The sequence below is a fragment of the Drosophila takahashii genome, chromosome 3L, assembly GCF_030179915.1.
Source record: "Drosophila takahashii strain IR98-3 E-12201 chromosome 3L, DtakHiC1v2, whole genome shotgun sequence".
NCBI classification, from domain to species: domain Eukaryota; kingdom Metazoa; phylum Arthropoda; class Insecta; order Diptera; family Drosophilidae; genus Drosophila; species Drosophila takahashii.
In genome coordinates, this window is record NC_091680.1 from 10,237,155 (window position 1) to 10,256,343 (window position 19,189).

The 19,189-nt window shown below is 40.8% G+C and overlaps 3 protein-coding genes across 5 annotated transcripts in view; 1 reads left to right on the forward strand and 2 right to left on the reverse strand.

Moving 5' to 3' along the window:
* Positions 1–19,189, reverse strand: part of LOC138911801 (alcohol dehydrogenase 1-like) — a 176,248-nt gene that overhangs the window by 125,907 nt on the left and 31,152 nt on the right. The gene's annotated exons all lie outside the window — the stretch shown is intronic.
* Positions 2,880–4,336, forward strand: LOC108069968 (myb-like protein AA). Its single transcript, XM_017160251.3, has one exon. It carries the CDS (start codon positions 3,205–3,207, stop codon positions 4,159–4,161), a length of 957 nt encoding a protein of 318 aa, XP_017015740.2. The 5' UTR covers positions 2,880–3,204; the 3' UTR covers positions 4,162–4,336.
* On the reverse strand, positions 16,972–18,979 carry l(3)72Dr (lethal (3) 72Dr). Of its 3 annotated transcripts, XM_070215041.1 has the most exons (3): positions 18,281–18,352; positions 18,111–18,196; positions 16,972–17,946 (listed from the first exon to the last, which is right to left on the reverse strand). In XM_070215041.1, exons 1-3 carry the CDS (start codon positions 18,335–18,337, stop codon positions 17,079–17,081), a joined length of 1,011 nt encoding a protein of 336 aa, XP_070071142.1. In that variant the 5' UTR covers positions 18,338–18,352; the 3' UTR covers positions 16,972–17,078. The 3 variants fall into 3 exon arrangements, with proteins under 3 accessions (XP_070071142.1, XP_017015749.2, XP_070071143.1); XM_017160260.3 differs by lacking the exons at positions 18,111–18,196; positions 18,281–18,352 and adding an exon at positions 18,650–18,979; XM_070215042.1 differs by lacking the exon at positions 18,111–18,196 and having other exon boundaries at positions 18,281–18,423.

Below are 19,189 nucleotides of genomic sequence, written 5' to 3' on the forward strand. Positions count from 1 at the left end.
GAAAAAACGAAACCAAAATGATTTTAATTGCATTCAAGGTGAAGGGAAGACAAAGCGAATGAACCGAATTGCATTGGCCAAGGAGCTTCGATTCGTAACGGTTTGGCGAAAGCTAAAGGACACCGTTAACGTAGGCAAAAGCTCCGGCCGAAAGAGAGCGAGAGAGCACATCCTGCGAGAGAGAGAGAGAGAGAGAGAGAGAGGGGAGCACATCCTGCACGTGGCCTCCTTTTGTTTGGGTAACAGTCTGCGGCACTCTGTTCCCTGGGAACAGTGGCCTTTCGGGGCTGCCGATGATGTAGGCAAAGTCCTCAAAATCAAGTCGCCGAAGGACTCGACCTTATAGTTTTGACTGGCGCATATCATGTCCGTGTGACGTTAATCGTTACCGCTGCACTTGGCGGGCGTGACAAACGAAAGCGTTTAAAATTTGATGACACCTCAATTATTAAGGCTCTTCAAACCGAGGACGTTGGATGGACGCGATGGATGTGGGGCCCCTGCCCAAGCAATCGCTTCGAGGTCATTGTGTCTTTGAACCCTTTCTTGTATAATAGCCAGCCCATAATAAACAAGCCTCAAGCCCAAAGGGTTGGATATCCTTGGCACAGTTTGTCCTAAAAAATCAAATTAAAATGCATGATTTATCCGCAAACAAACAAAAGCCTTTAACCCGAATTTCTGTAAACAATGGGCGACAAATTGCTCTGTATCTTGGATAGTTTTATGACGCAGTTAGGAAATGAATTTCATATGTTTAAATTGATTGGTATCATTCGCTAGAAAACTGCGTTCTAATAAATGTCTTCCAGGAATTCGACAGGGATATGTTTCTGTGCATTGTTTCTGATTTTTCAATGGAAGGATACCAGAAACAAAGATAACATGCACGCATTCTAGGAATCCTGTGGAAAGAGGACTCTGTAATTACAATACAACAATCAACTATTCAAAGGTTATGGTTCAGCAAAATTGTTTAAAAGCTTTAGTAATTTCCTTAATCTAAATAAAATAGTTGTCATATATCTTAATGATATATCTATAATATATCTATAATGTTAAACATTTAAACATTTTATTGTTTATAAATATTTTATTTTCCATTCACTCTTAAAATCCAATTAAATTTTCAAGCTTTTTGAAATAATGGATAAATGATAAAAAAAACATAATAATTTAATCAAAGCTTAAAATGTACATGATGGCCTTCTAATTCCACTTAAAGTAATATATTTCTAGCATTAAATACAAAGACTTTTTTATTTAATGCCTTTTTAAGGCTTTTGTACTGCAAATCACTTAATGTTTTCCCAATATAATTAAAATCTTTCAAAGTTTATTTGAAAACTGGGGTCAATCGCCGGCAGGAAAACAGTTAAGCTTGTTCATTAATCTGTTGACAAAGTTGATTAAGCCGAAATGAGTTAATGCGCCGCTAAATGATTGCGACAAGCGCTTAACAAGTCGACGACAATGGAACCCCAGGCCCAAATTGAATTCCGAGTTGTGTCATTTTGGCCAAAACAAAATCGCTGGCCGCTCTGACGTCAGTTGGTGTCAACAATTGCGCCTCTAATTAGATGTTCGCCGCTTTTCTAGGCGGAGTGAGGAAAATCCCGCCGCTGTCGACACCTCCTGATTCCTAGCTTTTAGTACTGCCCATCTTTTGAATTTTCATGCCCCACCATTTTATCGTCTCGGAGTCAAAACAAAGGACTTCATTAAGCCGCCGCCGTCTTAGCCTGTCTTAAAATGCCTTCACACAAAATTGGCATTCGGCTTTATTTATAGCGCATTAAAATCAATTTTGGGCGCAATTAAATAAAAACCAACAACAAGAAAGGAGCAGGCCCAATCTATTTTCGACCCCCAAACTTAAGTGAGGTGAAATTTTGATAAAATATTGCTTCACCCAAAAGCCTCTTGGTTTCTTAAGAGCGCCGCCTAGAGTCCTTGAAAACTGTCATCGTCAAGGATATTTTTAGGCAAATCAGGCTCAGGTCTCTCAAGTACAAGCAGCAACAAGCCCCTCAGTTCTATTTTCGACAATGGCAAATTAAATCAACCAAGAAAGTCAAACGGAACAAAGTGAAATGAAAACGTCTAGCTGATTAATAATTGATGGCTCTGTGGGGAGAGAAAGGAAAACAATTAAAGGGAGTAGCAGGAGTGTCCCGAATTCCTTGGAATTCCGTCTCGAATAACAGATGCCTGCGAATCAATGGGATAATACTAACATTTTAACTAAAATGAAATGTTAATAAAAACATAAGATTTATAAACAAAAATAAATTATAGTACAATATTTTTTACAGTAAAGTTCTTCTAGTAGCCCAGTTCCACCTTAAAATAAAAGAAAGGTCATGATGATATTAAATATGAACTTAATTAAATAAATAAAATAGTGAAGATAATTTTTATCGAGTATATTAATCTTAAAATTGCAATCAAGTTATATAGGAAATATTAGCAGATGATTTTTTGGTAAATTCTTATTGCACTATGCACAATGCACTATTCCCCCTGATAATACCAGGTATTTGACCACCTAGAAGTGGCTGGAATCCAAAAGCAGACCGCGTGCATTGACACCACCTGGCGGCCAGCGGCGCAAACTCCGGGGGCAGTGCAAACAAAAAACAAAACAAACCAACGGCGGTAAACACAATTCGCTTCCCGTTTTATTATTAGGCAACGATGCAGGAACAAAGGATGTGGCAAGGAGCAGAGTTTTGGTGGCAGATGCCTTGCAGAGACACTCGCTCTCTCGAAGAGCCGCTCTCTCTCTTTTGCTCTCTCTAAGGACACTTTGCAGAGTGCCGGGCGAGGCTATAAAAGACAGCGGCTTCCGATTTGCCGACTCACAAGCGGCAGGACAACGTGCCCAGTCGGTTCTCTCTCGCTCTCGCTGGCCAAACAAAAGGAAGCAGGCAAAGGTAAACAGTGGACAAAGACACCGGCAAGGATAACAAAGGAAGTGGAGAGTATTCGCACCGGAAGCGGAAGTGCAGTGCTCAAAACAAGGAAATTACTCATACGCATCGTACGCCTACGAAATTACTCATACGCACCGCTGGTCAAAGAAGGAAGCCAAGAATTCACTGGCTGCACTCTTAATAAGGAAATTACGCATACGCACGGTTGGCAGCAGTCTGGTAATAAGGAAATTACCCATACGCCGGGTTGGCTTAACTGCAAGAAAAGATGGGCACTCCTCATGTCTGCTTCGCCGACGAGCAGCAGCAGCAGCACAAGACGGCCAGCAATGGCAGCCTGAACAACAACAATAGTAGCACCAGCAGTAGCAACCAACTAAATGTGGGCTACAACAACACGATGGGAACCGGAAACGGAACAGGAACCCCTTCGCCGGGCGGCAGCCTCAGCGTTTCGCCAACACCGCGCTACGAACGCAATCTGGGCTTCTTTCGGCAGCTCAGCCGCCGCTTCGGCCTGAGGTCGCAGGATGACCTAGTTCAGTCGGATGACGCAGCCAGCGTTGCAGCATCGCGAGGAGGAGCAGGAGGAGGAGGAGGCGGAGGAGTAGCTGGGGTCACGCTCCAGGAGGAGGACGCGCACAGTTCATCGACCGACTCGTGCTCCTCGGGGCGTGGCCTCGGCTCGGTGGCCCACCAGTCGCGACTGGAGCTCATGTCCATGTCGTGCGCCTCCAGCGAGACGAGCAGCACCCTGGACATCGAGGAGCAGCAGGAGCAACTGCAGCAGCAGCAGCCGAATGTGCAGCAACAATCGAAGAGGAAGCCCATTAACCGGGCCAGTTTCTCGCGACTCCATCGACGCTCCACATCCTCGCTGCGTCGCGCCTTCGAGAGCCTTTCGCTCACCTCGCGTTCGCTGTCCTGCAGCGGTCCCTCACCCCCGCCGCCGGCTCCTCCACCAGCAGCGGCTGCCTTGCCCCTAAAGTCGGCTCTCAAGTCCGCCTCAAATGTCGAGCTACACAAGCAACAACAACAGCAACACCAGCCAGCGGGCAGATCATCCTCATCGTCCTGCTGTTCGGCGTCCAAAAGCAAGGTGAAGCCCCCGCCCCAAAGGATCCTACGGCAGCCCGTCTCCTACACATATCTCAAAGGCATGTCCGGTCTGCCGACGCAGCGGGTGCCGCGCAGTTCGGTCTGCTGTCAGTACGCCAGGCGCTAAGGATCCAGTACTCAACTGAATATAGAAAGGATAACAAGCCAATAAGTAGAAAACACAGAGCGACAGAGAGAGTAAGCAGTATCAGGAACCACTAATCAGCTAGCTAAGCAATCATCTTGTTCTTAATTTATTTTGGGTTGAAAACTAATTAATTGCTGAAAAGTTATGTAGAAAATAGTCAATTTATTTAATTATTAAATTAAACCAATATTTTTATTGATTAATTTTTATATTCTCACTAAACATTTTAACATTATTTTAGACCTAATATAATTTAAAATTAGATATTTAGGCCACAAAAAACACAATTCTCAATTTGCAAAATTAGCCCCGTAAGATTTTAAATTATTTCGTAAATCTTATCTAAAATTAAGTAAAGTCCGCATTCAATACTTTAAGATCCTTGAAAACTTTTAGGTAAGTCTATAAAACCTGCAAGGTAAAGTAATGAAATGATTTATCTATTCGAAACATCATCTTCCACTTAACCTCCCCCACCCCCTCCTCTGGAATTCATTTCAAAATCTGTGATACAACAATCGTAACCCTGTCCCTGCAATCCCTAAAAAACCTTCCCTTCCAAGTCCATCGTATCCGAAAGCCTTCAATAAATCATCGGCAGATTTGAAAAAAATCTAACAAACTTACTCGATAAAGTTTTATAAAAAATTTGAATAACTTTTGCACTTAATATATATAAATTAAATCGTAGATACGTAGAATTCGTCAGATTAGAGCCACACATTTGTCACCGCTTTGATGCTAGATCAATATCATTCCACGCATACCAAAGACTGTAAACGCAAAACAAAATTGAAAAGAAATTAAGAAGTTTGATTGAATCGATTGGAAAAGTCACAATAGATTTCCTTTTTGTATAAATTCTTATACAATTCGTGCCTTTATCAAAAGTCAAAGCAAAACAAGATTCACGTAATAAACATTTGTTCCAAGAGAAATCACTTGTAAAGTATATTGTATGTATGATAAGTTTAAGTAACTTTCCTTTTTAACTGTTAAATGGGATCAAAATTTGTCAGGCATTTATCTATGTTCCGCAATCCTAACTGAATCAGCCAAGAACTCTCCTAGGAAACATAAATTATTTACCTTAAGTCTTTTTATTCAAATAAAAGTAATAATTTGCCAAGAGATTAACACATTCCAAGATATAATAAACCCAGCACTCCAGTAAGTAGAGTTCAGAAGTAGTCGATATATAGCAAGTCTAAAAGAGCCGCGAAACTGACTTAAGAGTATTCAATATATACATTACTTTAGCAGTTATACACATTTACAGTTTATAGAGAAAACAAGAGAGAACGCTATAGTCGGGTGCCCCGACTATCAGATACCCGTTACTCAGCTAAAGGGAGTGCGAAAGAGATGGAGAAAAACTTTGATCCGCCGTAACTTTTTAACGAATGGTCCGATTTAAAAAATTTCTTCTACATTTCGATAGGTATTGATAAACACAATAAAACTGCATTTTTACTTTTCCAAAATATTGAAATTTTTAAAATCGTATATATGCGATTGTGGGCGTTAGAGGGGGCGTGGCACCCTTTTGAAACAAACTTGCGCTGCGTAGGAACTCCTAGAATCTGCATGCAAAATGTCAATCTTCTAGCTTTTATAGTTTCCGAGATCTCAGCGTTCATACGGACAGACGGACAGACAGACAGACAGACAGACAGACAGACAGACGGACAGACGGACAGACGGACATGGCTAGATCGACTCGGCTAGTGATCCTGATCAAGAATATATATACTTTATGGGGTCGGAAACGCTTCCTTCTACCTGTTACATACTTTTGCACGAATACAATATACCCTTTTACTCTACGAGTAACGGGTATAACTATTAAATAAACCATGCAAACCAAGGCCTAACTATATATATACGAATGCCAACGCATTGAATCGCAAGCCAAAGCAATAAAAGTTGACGGATTATACAAAACAATATCAGCATTAATATACACATATATACAGCAGCATATACCTATTAATAACTATTTACCTAAGCAGCAGCAGGAGCAGCAAAGAATTGTAATCATCTGAAAGGCCAGTAGCCACAAAGCAAACAGAGTTCAATAAAAGTGAAATAATTTACACCAAAATGGAAGTGTTTTTATTAAATATGGGGCCACCTTTCATTTTATATCATCTCTATTTCCATATCACCAGCATAATTATCGTTTCCACATCAACCGAAACTTACACCCTCGTATACAGCTTACTTTATCTGCACTTCATCTTCTGGCGACACCAATCGAAAAGTTTTTCCATAAAAAAGTTGGCCAAAAATAGCTACAAATCAATGGCATATAGACATAATGATGATTATGTGGAAACTGCAATTAGGAGGGTCTGGCATGGAGCCCAACGCACGGGTGAACCTCCTATAATGGCCTAAGCTTCCTAAGCTCCGAACCCATCCACTAGAATATTGTGTTGTGTCCAAGAAAGTAGGTCAACGATTGAATTGCCATCAAGATATCTCTGTTGCTCCGCTACCACTTGTACTCGGTTGTCAAGACGCTGTACATTTTGATGGGGGATCCGTGCTGAATTTATAATGAGTCTGAAGATGTCTGAAGGCATTTGATTAATACGATTCCAACTGAACAGGCAGACAATAAATATCGAATAACCCGGACCCAAACCGCAGCCCACTGACAGTTTGATTTGACATCGGATCGGGAAAGAGGTTTGTATTTTGCATTGATTGATTTGTGGCTGAGCGACAGATTTCAAATTAATAGCGGGCTCCCGTTGGGAAATTGAAACCGAAACAATCATCATAAAAATCCATCTGTTTGGCAAATCAAATTAACGAAATTAGCAACGATATTAAGCATAACCACTGGAGAGTATTGGGCACCCCTGCCGATTTAATGGCCCTTCGAAGTTCCTGCCACTAAATGGCCGCCGCAGTCACGCACTCGATGCTCCTGCCGATTTGTTGTTCTGTTGTTTGCGGCTCAGCAACAAATTACTGGCAACTCACACACTCAATCACTTGGGCCGCCGACGTGACGTGACCGAAAAGATGATGAAAAATGTCAGAATCTAAATATTTTCACAACACAGCCCATATCACAGAATTGGCATGCTCACTAGTCGGAGAGCTAAAAATATCCTTTGACCTAATTCTCGTTGACAGTCGACAAATGTTGGGGCATTAAAGTGAGATAAAGAGATAGGCAACCAATTGTGGGACGACTACAGGGCGTATGTGTGATTTTTACAGCTGTGATTGTTGCTCATACGAAGCGTTGGCTGCTCTTTGGTTCCCATTTCGAATTTTGCTTCTCCCATTTCATTTTCCCAGTTGCCAGTTTGCCAGTTGAAATTGCAAATGCTCGTAACAATAAAGTGAGCATTTCCAGCCGGCAGCCGCAGTCACGTAATCATTTTGACAGCATCCAGGACTAGTTTCCCCCACAATTCACATCCTTTAATATACCATTCTCCAGCAGCTGTCTCTTCCGACCATGAGAATAGCTATTTTTAAGCATTTAATTAAGTGCCTGTCGTTGGGGTGAATATTTTTAGCATTTTCTTTGCTATTTCAATGCGGGCTTCGCTGGCGGTTTCACCCCAATCTTTTGGCTTAAGTTTCATCGCCACGCACGAGAGTATGAAAGTTCCGTTCTGCTTATTAATAATAAACGGAAATAATTTTTACATTCGTTTCTGCGGCGGAGTCTCGAGTTGCTCGCTTTATGGGACCCTCAAGGTAACGCACGGATTTCATGGGGGGAATCGAATACGGGTTTCCTTTTAACAGGCTACGCGGCATTAACTTCGCGCAGGGAGTCGGGGCCCTCAGCCTCCGACATTCGCCGTATTCCTCCTTATTCCTCCGCCCTTTTCCGCATTTTATTCATATGGAATGGGGCGACTCTTTATGAGGCAGGGCGTGTTAATTTGCTGCACGCGCCGGGCATGAAAAGCCAAGGCGACGGAGGGCAGGGGATCAAGGAAGCGGTCAACTTGTTGCCACTCTACTGATTTAAATTGATTGGGTGAGGGAAGTACCCTTAAGTTTTTAAGGAATTTTCAAGAATTTTTGCAATAATGTGTTATTTTTTTATTTGCTTTTTAAGATTTTAATTCAAATCATTACGAGTTTGTTTGGAATTTTAGAAGTTAATTGTTAAAACATCATACAAAAATATAGTTTCTTTATTAGAAAAAGGGCAAAGTTACGAAATTAAAACTGGCCTGTTGTTTACATTTCGAGCATATTGAATTGACATGTCCACATATCAAGTCAAAACTGATACCCCATATCATCAAATCAATCATCGTTTCATATTAATATTTTCCTTGGGTGTAAGTGATAATTTGATTTTAGTATAATTTTGTAATGTTAATTAATTTCAGTAACTTCAAACATTATTTCATAATTAATAATAAAGCTTTTAACTTTTTCCAGCCCCCTTTGTTGGCAACCTAGGTACTTTAGTACACTTACAGGGTACAAACATGCAGACCGCTGTTCGCAAACAGTAGCAAAATAATTAATCTTCTTTCTGGCTTCGCCACACATGAGGGTGGGGAAAACTTGAGGGCAAAACTCAAACGCGACAACTTGAAGAACAATCTGAACTTGCGGCCTACTTTGTCAACTTTTCGACTGTCTTTTAGTGGCGGCCTTCACTTTTGGCCACAAACACGATGCGGGGGAGGAGACACCCTGCATCATTTTCATTCTCGTTTTTATTTCCATTACATTCCCCGCTTATATGACTGCCGACGACTTCCATGTCAATATTTACTTGTATCTTGTTTACCTTTGCCATCTCATCATCAACATCAGCATGGCCTTTCCCCCCATCATATACCATATTTTTACGCTTGTTCTCATTTTTTATTGTGTATTTTTATTGCTCATGTTTCCTGCTCGTTATCTTTGTTGTTTCTGCCGCTTCTTAATGGCACTCGTCCTGTAATTTCATTTTTCAAGCAAGAACTGTGGGGGAAAGTGAAATTTAATGAAATTCTCAAGAGTCCCTTGGTTTTTGGGCAACACGAGCCGCTATTTTTAGTTCGAATTAAATCTTCGGCTATTGGCAGTCATGCATCCAGGACTGGGACATTTTCGGGGGCATTACTTATGCTAATTTGCACTTTGACCCAAATACCGGTCTACGTGCGAACAATCAAGTGGCAGCCTGGCAAATACTGTGTGATATTGGGTCGAGTGGCACTCCAGCTGGATGTGGCTCTGATTCTCATTAGATATGCAGCCTGTGTGCCGGTAATTGAACTGGATATGCAAACAAAATGTCTACATTTCACAGCGACAGCTGACAAGGAGTGCCGAAAAAGTAGGCCTCGGAAATTGAGCAGGTTGTTTGGTGATTGATGAGCGGAAAGTTGTTCGAGTATATGTTTTCTTGGATTACTACATAATTCATTTAATAAAGGCTAGCCTTTTTGAGTAATTTACATCTTAAGTATCATCATTAGAAATTTATTAATATTTAAGTGGACACTCGAACTTCTTAAGTTTCGGAGTCCTTTGAAGTACCTGCATATCTTACAAAGGACATAAATTACCACATCCCCTTAGCCATCCCACCGTCTGCAACTCAGTAATTAGCCATGTACTCGGGCTCTTTTGGCCTGTTCCCCTGGGAACTTCAATTATTCACAAGAAGTGACCCAAAACGAATGCATAAGCTGACATCTGCAGTCAGTTCTTGGGAATAACGAGCTAAGCAAACTACGTGCCTGGACGGGTGGACAAATAGGGGAGTCCCAAATAGAGGAGAAATAAACAAAACATTTATTCCGAACGCAGTCGAGCGGCCAAAGGGAAGGTAATAGACCGCAAAGCTAACTGGGCCAATGCACGTACCATTTGTCAGGGCGAAAAAAGGCCTAAAGGAGCCCAATGTGGTCGGAATTGTGGTCCCATATTAATTAGTCTCCCCACATGGACATAATATAATCACAGGAATCGGAGATACTACTGGGTTAACAAAATAACAAGATTAGACAAAACCATTGAAGTCTTTAAGTTTATTAACCTGTTTTAGTTAACTGAAATTTGCAATATTTAAAAAATTGAATTACTGAAAGATTTCTTGTTGCTTTCTCCTAATGAGCTGAAGTTTTCAAATAAATTGAAAAGGGGAAAACTGGGATCTTTGGCCCTGCTTTCATTCACAAATCGGATGATGCAGTCATCGCCGGCCGAAGGTTAACGCCTGCCATGGAGGTCGACGGATGACGATGACGTTTACCGCATCGGGAGCTGAACCGGGCCAGAAATCCTTGGGCGGCTCCAGAGAGAACAAGGATTCGAGGAGCAGCGACAGAGAGAGAGAGAGAGAGAGAGAGAGAGAGAGAGAACGACCTTGGGGCTACTGCCGGTGGAACGGATTTCGCTCCTGAAAGGATTTCATTCATAATTGCCGCAAGAAGCCGTCCAAGTGGCGAACTCGAATCCGGACCTCCTGGATCACGCATCCTGTCCTCGACCTACTTTCATATCCATATATCCATAGATGCGGGATGCCCTCGGGAAACCCCACGCACAAATTGGCAACTTTGTTTGCCTCATTGCTCCACACGTCGCCAGGCATTTAATTCGATTTTCGGTTCTCGCACTGGTTCACTGGGTTAGCCGTAGTTCGCCTTTTATTGAGCCAAGGTCCTTGGGAGAAGCTGTCGATGTCTGGATGGGTTGGGAATACTCCGCCAAAGGTGGGTGACACAAGGACATTCGGCATGCGAGCTACGCAAAACTTGTGAATGAATCAAACGTAATTGCCAAAGTGTCAAAGGTTAGGCATTCACCTTTTAATCGAGAAAGTTTTTGCTAGGATAGCAGAAAAATAAGCATGAATAAATCGTGGATTATTTAGACTTCATATTATCTAAATTTAATATATGTTTCTTAAGATATTTAGTTTATATTTTAAATATTTAAATGATGTTCAATTGTTAAGTGTTGATTTTATCTTAATATATAAAAATCCTAAAGTTCACAACTCATTTTAGAATGTCGACCATTTTTAAACCAAAAGTAAGAAATACCTTAGCAGCAAATAGACAGCTAAGTTAAATCCGATTCAGCAAAACCTTTTGAATAATTAAAAACAACTGCAGCTTTGAATAATACAAACGGATTTCTTTGAAACTAAGCTTATTAACGAAATATGAAGAATATATAAACGTATTGCCATTTTCAGATACATCCGCGTGCCCTTTACACCGCACTTATGGCAAATTTATGTGAACTGACGCAAGCCCCTTTAATTAGGGAAAGTGCAAGGGCAGCTGCATCGCCGAGTGCTGCATATGAATCCTGGGCAGTAAGTGACGCATGGCAGAGTCATAAAAAATCGATCGATTTCCCGAGGAGGTGGCCGCATATCTCAGATGAATCTCTTCTTTCCCCGGCCACCTTTTTCCATTTCCCAACGCTGTGGCATTTTATGCACTCCACGCGCTCTCCGCAAATTGAATTTAAAGCTCAATAATAATCAGTTTATTGCGTATACGACCAGTGGAGCGGAAAGTAGACATTTGCATGGCGGTCTGGGGTCAAAGGGGTGGCTGCTCTTGAATTGGGATAGAAAAGGGGTGGAATGGGTGGTGTGGTCCCTCTGAAGAAGTATCTTCGCTGTTACCGCTGCGATAAGGCAAATGGCAAGGGCATCTGCGCTAAGCATCGTCATCCGTGCACCTAACGAAGGTTCTCCAAATGGTGACGTCGGCACTGTCTCTATCTCCCTCTCTCGGTCCACTCCACCCTTCTCGCTCGCTCCCACTGTATCTCTCAGCCATTTAAACTGGGTCAGGGGCTAACAGCTCGTCGCCGTCGTTGTTGTCCTTAGAGTCGTTGACGTTTGTCGGTTGCGGTTTTCCGCCGCCGTTTCCACACCTATTCGGAAAACCCCTTTTCCTCCTCCGCCGGAACTTGAAGGCGTCAGGCAGAGGAGATAAAATAAAATTGTATCGCAATAGTCTTGCATCTTTTTTGATAGGTTTGTAAGGAACCAAAGAAACTGATATTAAAGGTCAGTACTAGATTTTAGCCGAATTTGATCTTTGATCGGATCATATTGATCTTAAATGGTATAATTATACATTTTAAGTGAATAAATATTCCTATTACTTATTTTAAGGAAGGATTCTCTGACTGTTTACTTTACCTCATTTGTTATAAGTAATTTTTAGGCAAATATTTAATTTCTAACGATCAAGTTTATATCGGTAAACATTTTTTAGTTATTTTACCTTTACCTACAAAATGTTTTCAGTGCAGGTGTGATCAAGCTTTGTCACCTAATTGAATCGACTGCGACTAAGGCCACCGGCGAGGGAACTGCATTTGGTACAGTTTCCTTCCTGCGGTTGCTGGTCCAATTTTTTTTTTTTGGTTTATTTATATGCAGGACACGCCCCCTTGTGCCCTCGTAACATTCATGTTCAGCTGAGCAGTCACCGCCTCCCCCTGCGCACTTATTAATAAACCAAAAACCAGCAAAAACCAAAGGCGTCATTCTGGCGCGTTGTGCCTTGCATATAAACCGGGCTAAAACGGATACTTGGATGCCGAGACATAAATAAACTGCAGCTAATCTGAATACACCGACCTTGAGACGCGCCCATCGCTGCCCCCTGAAAAGGACAATTGCAACAATTTGCATTGTGGCAACGCAAGGATTCTGCTCGATGTCCCGAGATCAGAGGTCAGAGCTCGAAACAATTTCAAAATCCTTAAGGACACTTGACCCACTAAAATTCTTAGCGACACCGACACCTCAACGAGATGACTGATGAAGATGCGGCCCACATCCTTGGTCTAATCCTTTCAAGGGATGCCACATGGGCGCGGGCTTAACCCAAATACTCGTATGTTTGCAAATAATGAAGCTTTTGTGTTGGCCCGCTGTCGATTGGCCTTCGAACATTGCAAGAGCGCGGATGACGTCACAAGCAGAGCACTCACACACCCTCATATATATATATATATAGATATAAAGAGCCGATTTGGTGGCTTGCTGAATGTCACGCCCTGCCTTTCAGGTTAAATTTAGCCAAACGAGAGGCGACAGCCCATAATTGCCGGAGAAATGTAAAAATAAAATACCAAAATCAGCAGCACCGAATAGGCCGATAGCATTTGGGCCTTTAGCATTTAAGAGGCTTACCACACCACACGCGCCCCATTAGACCAAAAAAAAAAGCAACCCCCCACCCCGCCCCCGAAAGTAGGCAACGAAAATGGGCCAAAGTGACCGACAAATGTTTATGGGCCAGTTGAAGTCAGAGGCCAACAAAAACACGGTTTGACAAATGAGCGGATGAAAATGGCAATTTTAATTGCTACGGGGTTTCGAGCGTTTCGAGGAACTCGGGACAGGCCGATAGTTAAAAGCTCTGCGGGTGCGTGGCATTGGGGAGAGATATGAACTTTGAGTGTTATGGACGAAATTTTCAATTGAAAACGGAAGAATGGAAATTAAAAATAAGCACAGGAATTTCTGCTTGGGGGATTTTCCTAAAGGTCCGCTGGCACTTGAAATTAAAAGTCTATAAGGACTATATATTTGTTCACAAATACTGTATCCATTGCCTTCATCATTAAAACATATAGTGTCATAGGTGAATCCATCTTCTTTATTTTTATATTTTCATTCAAATTATTTAAAAAAAAAATTTTAAATTTTGGGGAACCCATTTTAACAAAATTATAAATCCTTGATACCTTGATTTTCCTAAAAATATCATTCTTTTGACAAAAAATTGAACAATTTATATTTATTTAGTCAAATGTATAGTGAACATAAATTTTTTATGTTAAGAGTACCATCGGCGCTATTTTTTCATCGTCAATAATTGTTTGAGCTTGATTAATAAACCAAAATATTATATGTTATTACATAATAACCTAACCATAACTAAGAAATAGTCTTTATAAATTACACACTTAAAAATTAAGATATAATTTGTACATTATCTTAAATTACAAAAATACCTGAATGATAATTAAAACTCAAATCGTACATCCCCTTACGCTAAAGTACTAGGAACAGTAAGCTCTTAAAGCTTAACAAATACAAACCCAAAAGAGATTAATAACAAAGCAAAATACAGTACCTATAATTTTCAAAATCTGGGCAAAGCCAGTTCCAAGTCACGCCCATTTGTCGGGTCAGTTGAAAGGATTATCAGAGTCAGAGTCAGACTCACACGCACGCAAATATCACGCACTCACACACACACAGACAGGCTCTCTACGGCATTTTCGAAAGCTGGGTGTGTATCCTTCAACTGCAGTTTAAATGCCAAATCAGCGTAAATTGTTCGTCTAGAGGGGGCTTACCGCACAACTGCGGGGTGGTGGTTGGGGTGGTGTCCTGGTGTCCAAAGGACCTTTGGCTTCTGCAGAATTTGTCAAACTGCTGCTGCTGCTGCTGCTGCTACTTTTGTTGTTGTTGCCTTTCGTAATGTCACTCGACGGCAACTGCAATGTCCTTGCAGCGCGAGTTCATTGGCCCAAAACGCCGAGCTGCAGCCTGCAGTTGCGCTCTCCGGCGAGAGAAAAAAGTAACCAGAGACTGGTAGTAAGAGAGGCAAATCTCAAAAAATGGGAGAAAGTAGGGGGTGTGGGAGATGGGTGAAAGTAGCCATGAGAGAGCGAGGGAGAGAGAGCGAGAAGGCCGGTTCAATGCACGGCAAGTAGGTTATAGAATGGCAAAAGGCCGGCCCTATAAGAAGCATACCTATGACGTCATTGTGAAAGCCGCACCAGCACACACACACACACACAGAATGAGAAAGGTGGCAAAAAGAGAGGGGTATTACTGTGTGTGTATGTGTGCGCTTGCGAAAAGGCGGCTTAATTTTCAGTTGAGAAAACAGAAATATGCCAACTTTTACTTTTAGACTTTGGCCCAACTTTGGACTACCCCAATTTTCCCTGGCAAACAAACCCCTTTTGCAAACCTACCCCTGCCCATGTGTGTCTCTGCAAGTGTGAATACACTCATCTATGTGAGTGAGTCTATAAAATGGGCACAAGGGCATTTAATGCGGCATTTATGCTGACTATTTTTTTCTTCTCTCACAATAACGTAAGTGCACATAAAGCGAAACAAAGGCAGCGCATGTAAATATTGTAGTAACGGGGTAATATGTAAATCAATGAGAGCACGTGTTTGTCAATGCTCAAACATTTTAGGAATAAGTCTTACGAAACACCCAAAACTACTAAAACAAGATGTGAATTTAAATAAAATAAATGGAGAACCATTAAAAAAAGGTTTATATAAACTTAACTAATTTTATAAATTTTAAATAAATAAAATCATAAAAAAATCAATAAATATAGATTGATTTTAAATATTTTCACTCCATATTTTTCCACGCAGGATCATAAATAAAAATGTTTATAAAGGGAAAGGAAAGGGACAAAAGCAAAAACCACATTGCAACTTTAATAACGATGATTTAGAAGTCAAGAAAAGGCTAGACATTTACCTAGACTCATTAGCATGCGATTCCAGATCGAAAAAAAAAACTAGTTACAATAGAGGGATAAAGAAAATGCTAGGGGGCGAAAGAAAGGAAGCCAGACAGTGCGGAAAAGCCCGAGACCCAGACGCAGAGATACCAGGACATAACAATGAGAGTGGCAGCTCCTAGAAGCCGCACACAATAATGGGAATCAGACAAAAACATGTGCCATAACAAGCCGCTCCACCGACAGCAATAATTCGTGTTCACACCTCAGACTGAACTTTAGTCCTGGCGAGAAAAAACCTTAATAAATAACCAAGCCAGTGTCCGCCTAATGGAATTTTCGGAGGAATTTAGAAAATAACCATAAGCCTGACGGGAAAAAATTCCGTTCTGTCACGCGCTAATTATGAGCAGCCAACCTTTTGACGAGCCCCCCGAGTGGAAATTTTAAGAGTAGAAGCACGAAAATGGGCCTGCCAAACAACAAACCCAATGAATAGACAAATTTTAAAAATTTGGTTTCATTGCTACCCTGGAAAAAAGGAATAATCTCATAAGAAAACCGAAAACAGCCTCACTCTGTGTAAAATTAGTCTGAACATCAAATAAAAGATTTAAATTATATTTTGTAAAATAGAAAATTAATCCTATATTTGAAAATTATATTCCAAAAGTTAGAATCCATATCACCGATTTAGTAAACACTTAATTGTGCAATTCAATTAATATACTATATTCATTGCTTAAATCCAAATACTCTGCACTCTTTTCCCACATCACTTAAAAATAAGCATACCCTTTGCCAAACGAAGACCCTTAAAAATGAACAAAAATATTCCATTTGCTTGAGGGAAAACAGGAGCTAACAGAAAATAGCTTTCCATCCTTGAACACAAAAAAAGGAAGAAAAGCGCGCACAAAAATTGAACGGAAAAGTACAGCGTGAAATTTGCATGAGACAAATGTGGAAAAGTACTCCCGACTACTCCGTGAGTTGAGCACAAGAAATGGGAAATAGGAAAAGATGAGTGGAAAAATGTAAAGGAGGGTGAAGCCAAGGGAAACAGGCTCGAATCAACAAGTAATTTTGCAAATAAATTTAATAACTTGAGGCAGAATCAAAATTTTGTAAGTAATCAAACACAAATTTCCTCGAAAAGTGCTGGTATTAATTAAAAACAAAAACAAAAATTGTCCTAAAAAAGTTATATTGAGTTTAAATGCATACATGTATATTTTATTCGCCAAATTATTATTTATTTTATTATTAATCACAATGCTATTCAGTATACAAATATTTATAACTAATGTATTTTCTTTTATTTTGCAACAATAGAGTTTAACTTATAAGAAAATATAACATTTAATTTACATATTGTATTCCTAACTTTATATACTATAAAATGTATCACAATTTTATCACAAAGCACCAGTCGAGTTAAATTCCGCAGAATCGTTATTGTCCTTCGAATAGTCCTCATCCTTCTCAAAAAGATAGCACTGCAGCCAGTTGGAGTCCTCAAATTGACCGGAGAAAACTGGCTGCCAGTTCCAGATGAGGTGACGCACTTTTAAATTTGGACTATTAAATCGATTTGTGTTTCTACGACAGATATCAATAAATCGACTGCCGAAGATTTGCGACAGCTTGATGCCAAAATGGGAATGAGCCAAGTAACAAAGATCCTTTGAGGCAAAGAGCTGCTCGAAAGCAGCGCGTTCGGGATGAAACTGGCATCCAAAGATGGGAAAACGACGGTGCTCGACAATCGTGATGAATTCCAGTCCTGAAGGATCCTTCTGGGTGGCCAGAGGATGCCAATCGTTGGCTAGTCCACAGGACTCCAAACTCTCTTTCGTGATACAATAGCGATGTTGGTGACAGGCAAAGGGATGCTTTTCCATCTCCTCAGCCACAGAATCCGCTAATCCCTCAAAGAACTGTGAGTTCCGGTAATCCTCGGTTAGTTTTACTGTCATCGCTTCCCTCATGGGCTGGCAATCGGTGCGAATCTTGGGCTCTTCGGCGGCATGGATAAGGAGCAGCTGGAATCCCAGACAAGTTCCCCAAACTGGGAAGTATCCTCCGACATCATCCTGCTTCCTCACCCGCTGATTCCGCTCCATGGCCAGTTGGTAAATGTGCTCGGCACTCCGGACACAATCGCTGGTCAGATCCGGATGGGCTTGCCTATCTGCCTCGTCGATAAAGACCGCTCCGCCTGGCAAAAGGATGCCATTAATCTGACCCATCATCGATTCATAATATGATCGTTCCCTACCGATCCTGCAAGAATATTGATTTTTAGATTTTCTAAATTTATTTATTTAATTAGATAATTTCATGGTAATTTTGCGTAACCAATTTAAACTTAAAAACTCTTAGTTCAAATAAATAATACAGGTATTTTAAATAATTTTAAATCATAAAATGAAAGCGAAATCGCTTACCGGCTACAATAAATAAACCTTAAGTATGAGCACTTTCTCGCCTCATTCTTTAATCGCATTGCATTCTGCCAGAATATCTTGGCACCCTGCCCAGTGAGATAATTAATTCTCATAGCTCTGTTCGTTTATGCAATTTGTTTATCATTTAGCTGGCAGTCTGCTCAACTCACCAGATGGGTACAACCGATGCCCCGGCGGCCTCCAAGAGCTGTGCCACTTTTGGCCATATTTGAGACCCAATGACTTGGACAGATTGAAAATTTAAGTTAACAACGCCGACAAAGCCAACTAAGTGCATACGTGACTTCGGTAAAGAAATGCTTGGAATGCGTTCGGCTAATAAAAAATATTCACTATATATACGCGTTAAACCAAACGTATACCATATAAATCGATTCTAAACCCTTTAGTCATTCAACTTTTGCACGTTTTTAGCGACAGAATATATGAAGTGCTCTTTAGTGTCTCAAATTTTTATCAATTCGATTGGCTGCCCTTCAATCAGTGCATTGAACATATATAGTTGCATCATTACTTACCAAATGGGCACGACATGGGCACCGGATGCCTCAAGAAACTTGACATAGGAGGCGGCTATGTAGCTGTAGAACTTCCTACCAAAGTGCCGCTGCAATGGGGTGGCGATATCGATGCACAAAACGCCCACTGTGGGTATGTCGTTCAGAGATGTCCCACTGGGACCTGCGCTCTCCGCCATCGTCTTCTCGGGATTCCCGACTACGGCCGACTGAATAGCCGTACAAAAGCAAACTAAACGTAAACAAACCGAGCAGAATGCATTCTCACTTGGCAGAATTTCAACAGCCACAAATGTGCAAAAATAATTAAACCATACCTACTATAAGAAATGTTTGCCTACTTTCGGGAATGAGGCGCGATTTTACCTAGAAAAGTAGAAAGTACCAAAATGAAATTTTTTTTCAATGAACTGCTTTGTTTACAATTTTAACATTTAACCTTTGTTTTTCTGAACACACTACTCAAAGGCACTCTATCTTATTAATTATTATATTAGTTCAATACAATCTTTCGCTCAATTAATTAATTTATTAAACAAA

Excerpts from the sequence above, each read along its gene's own strand:
- LOC108069968 (XM_017160251.3), top strand. The coding sequence starts at position 3,205 with ATGGGCACTCCTCATGTCTGCTTCGCCGACGAGCAGCAGCAGCAGCAC.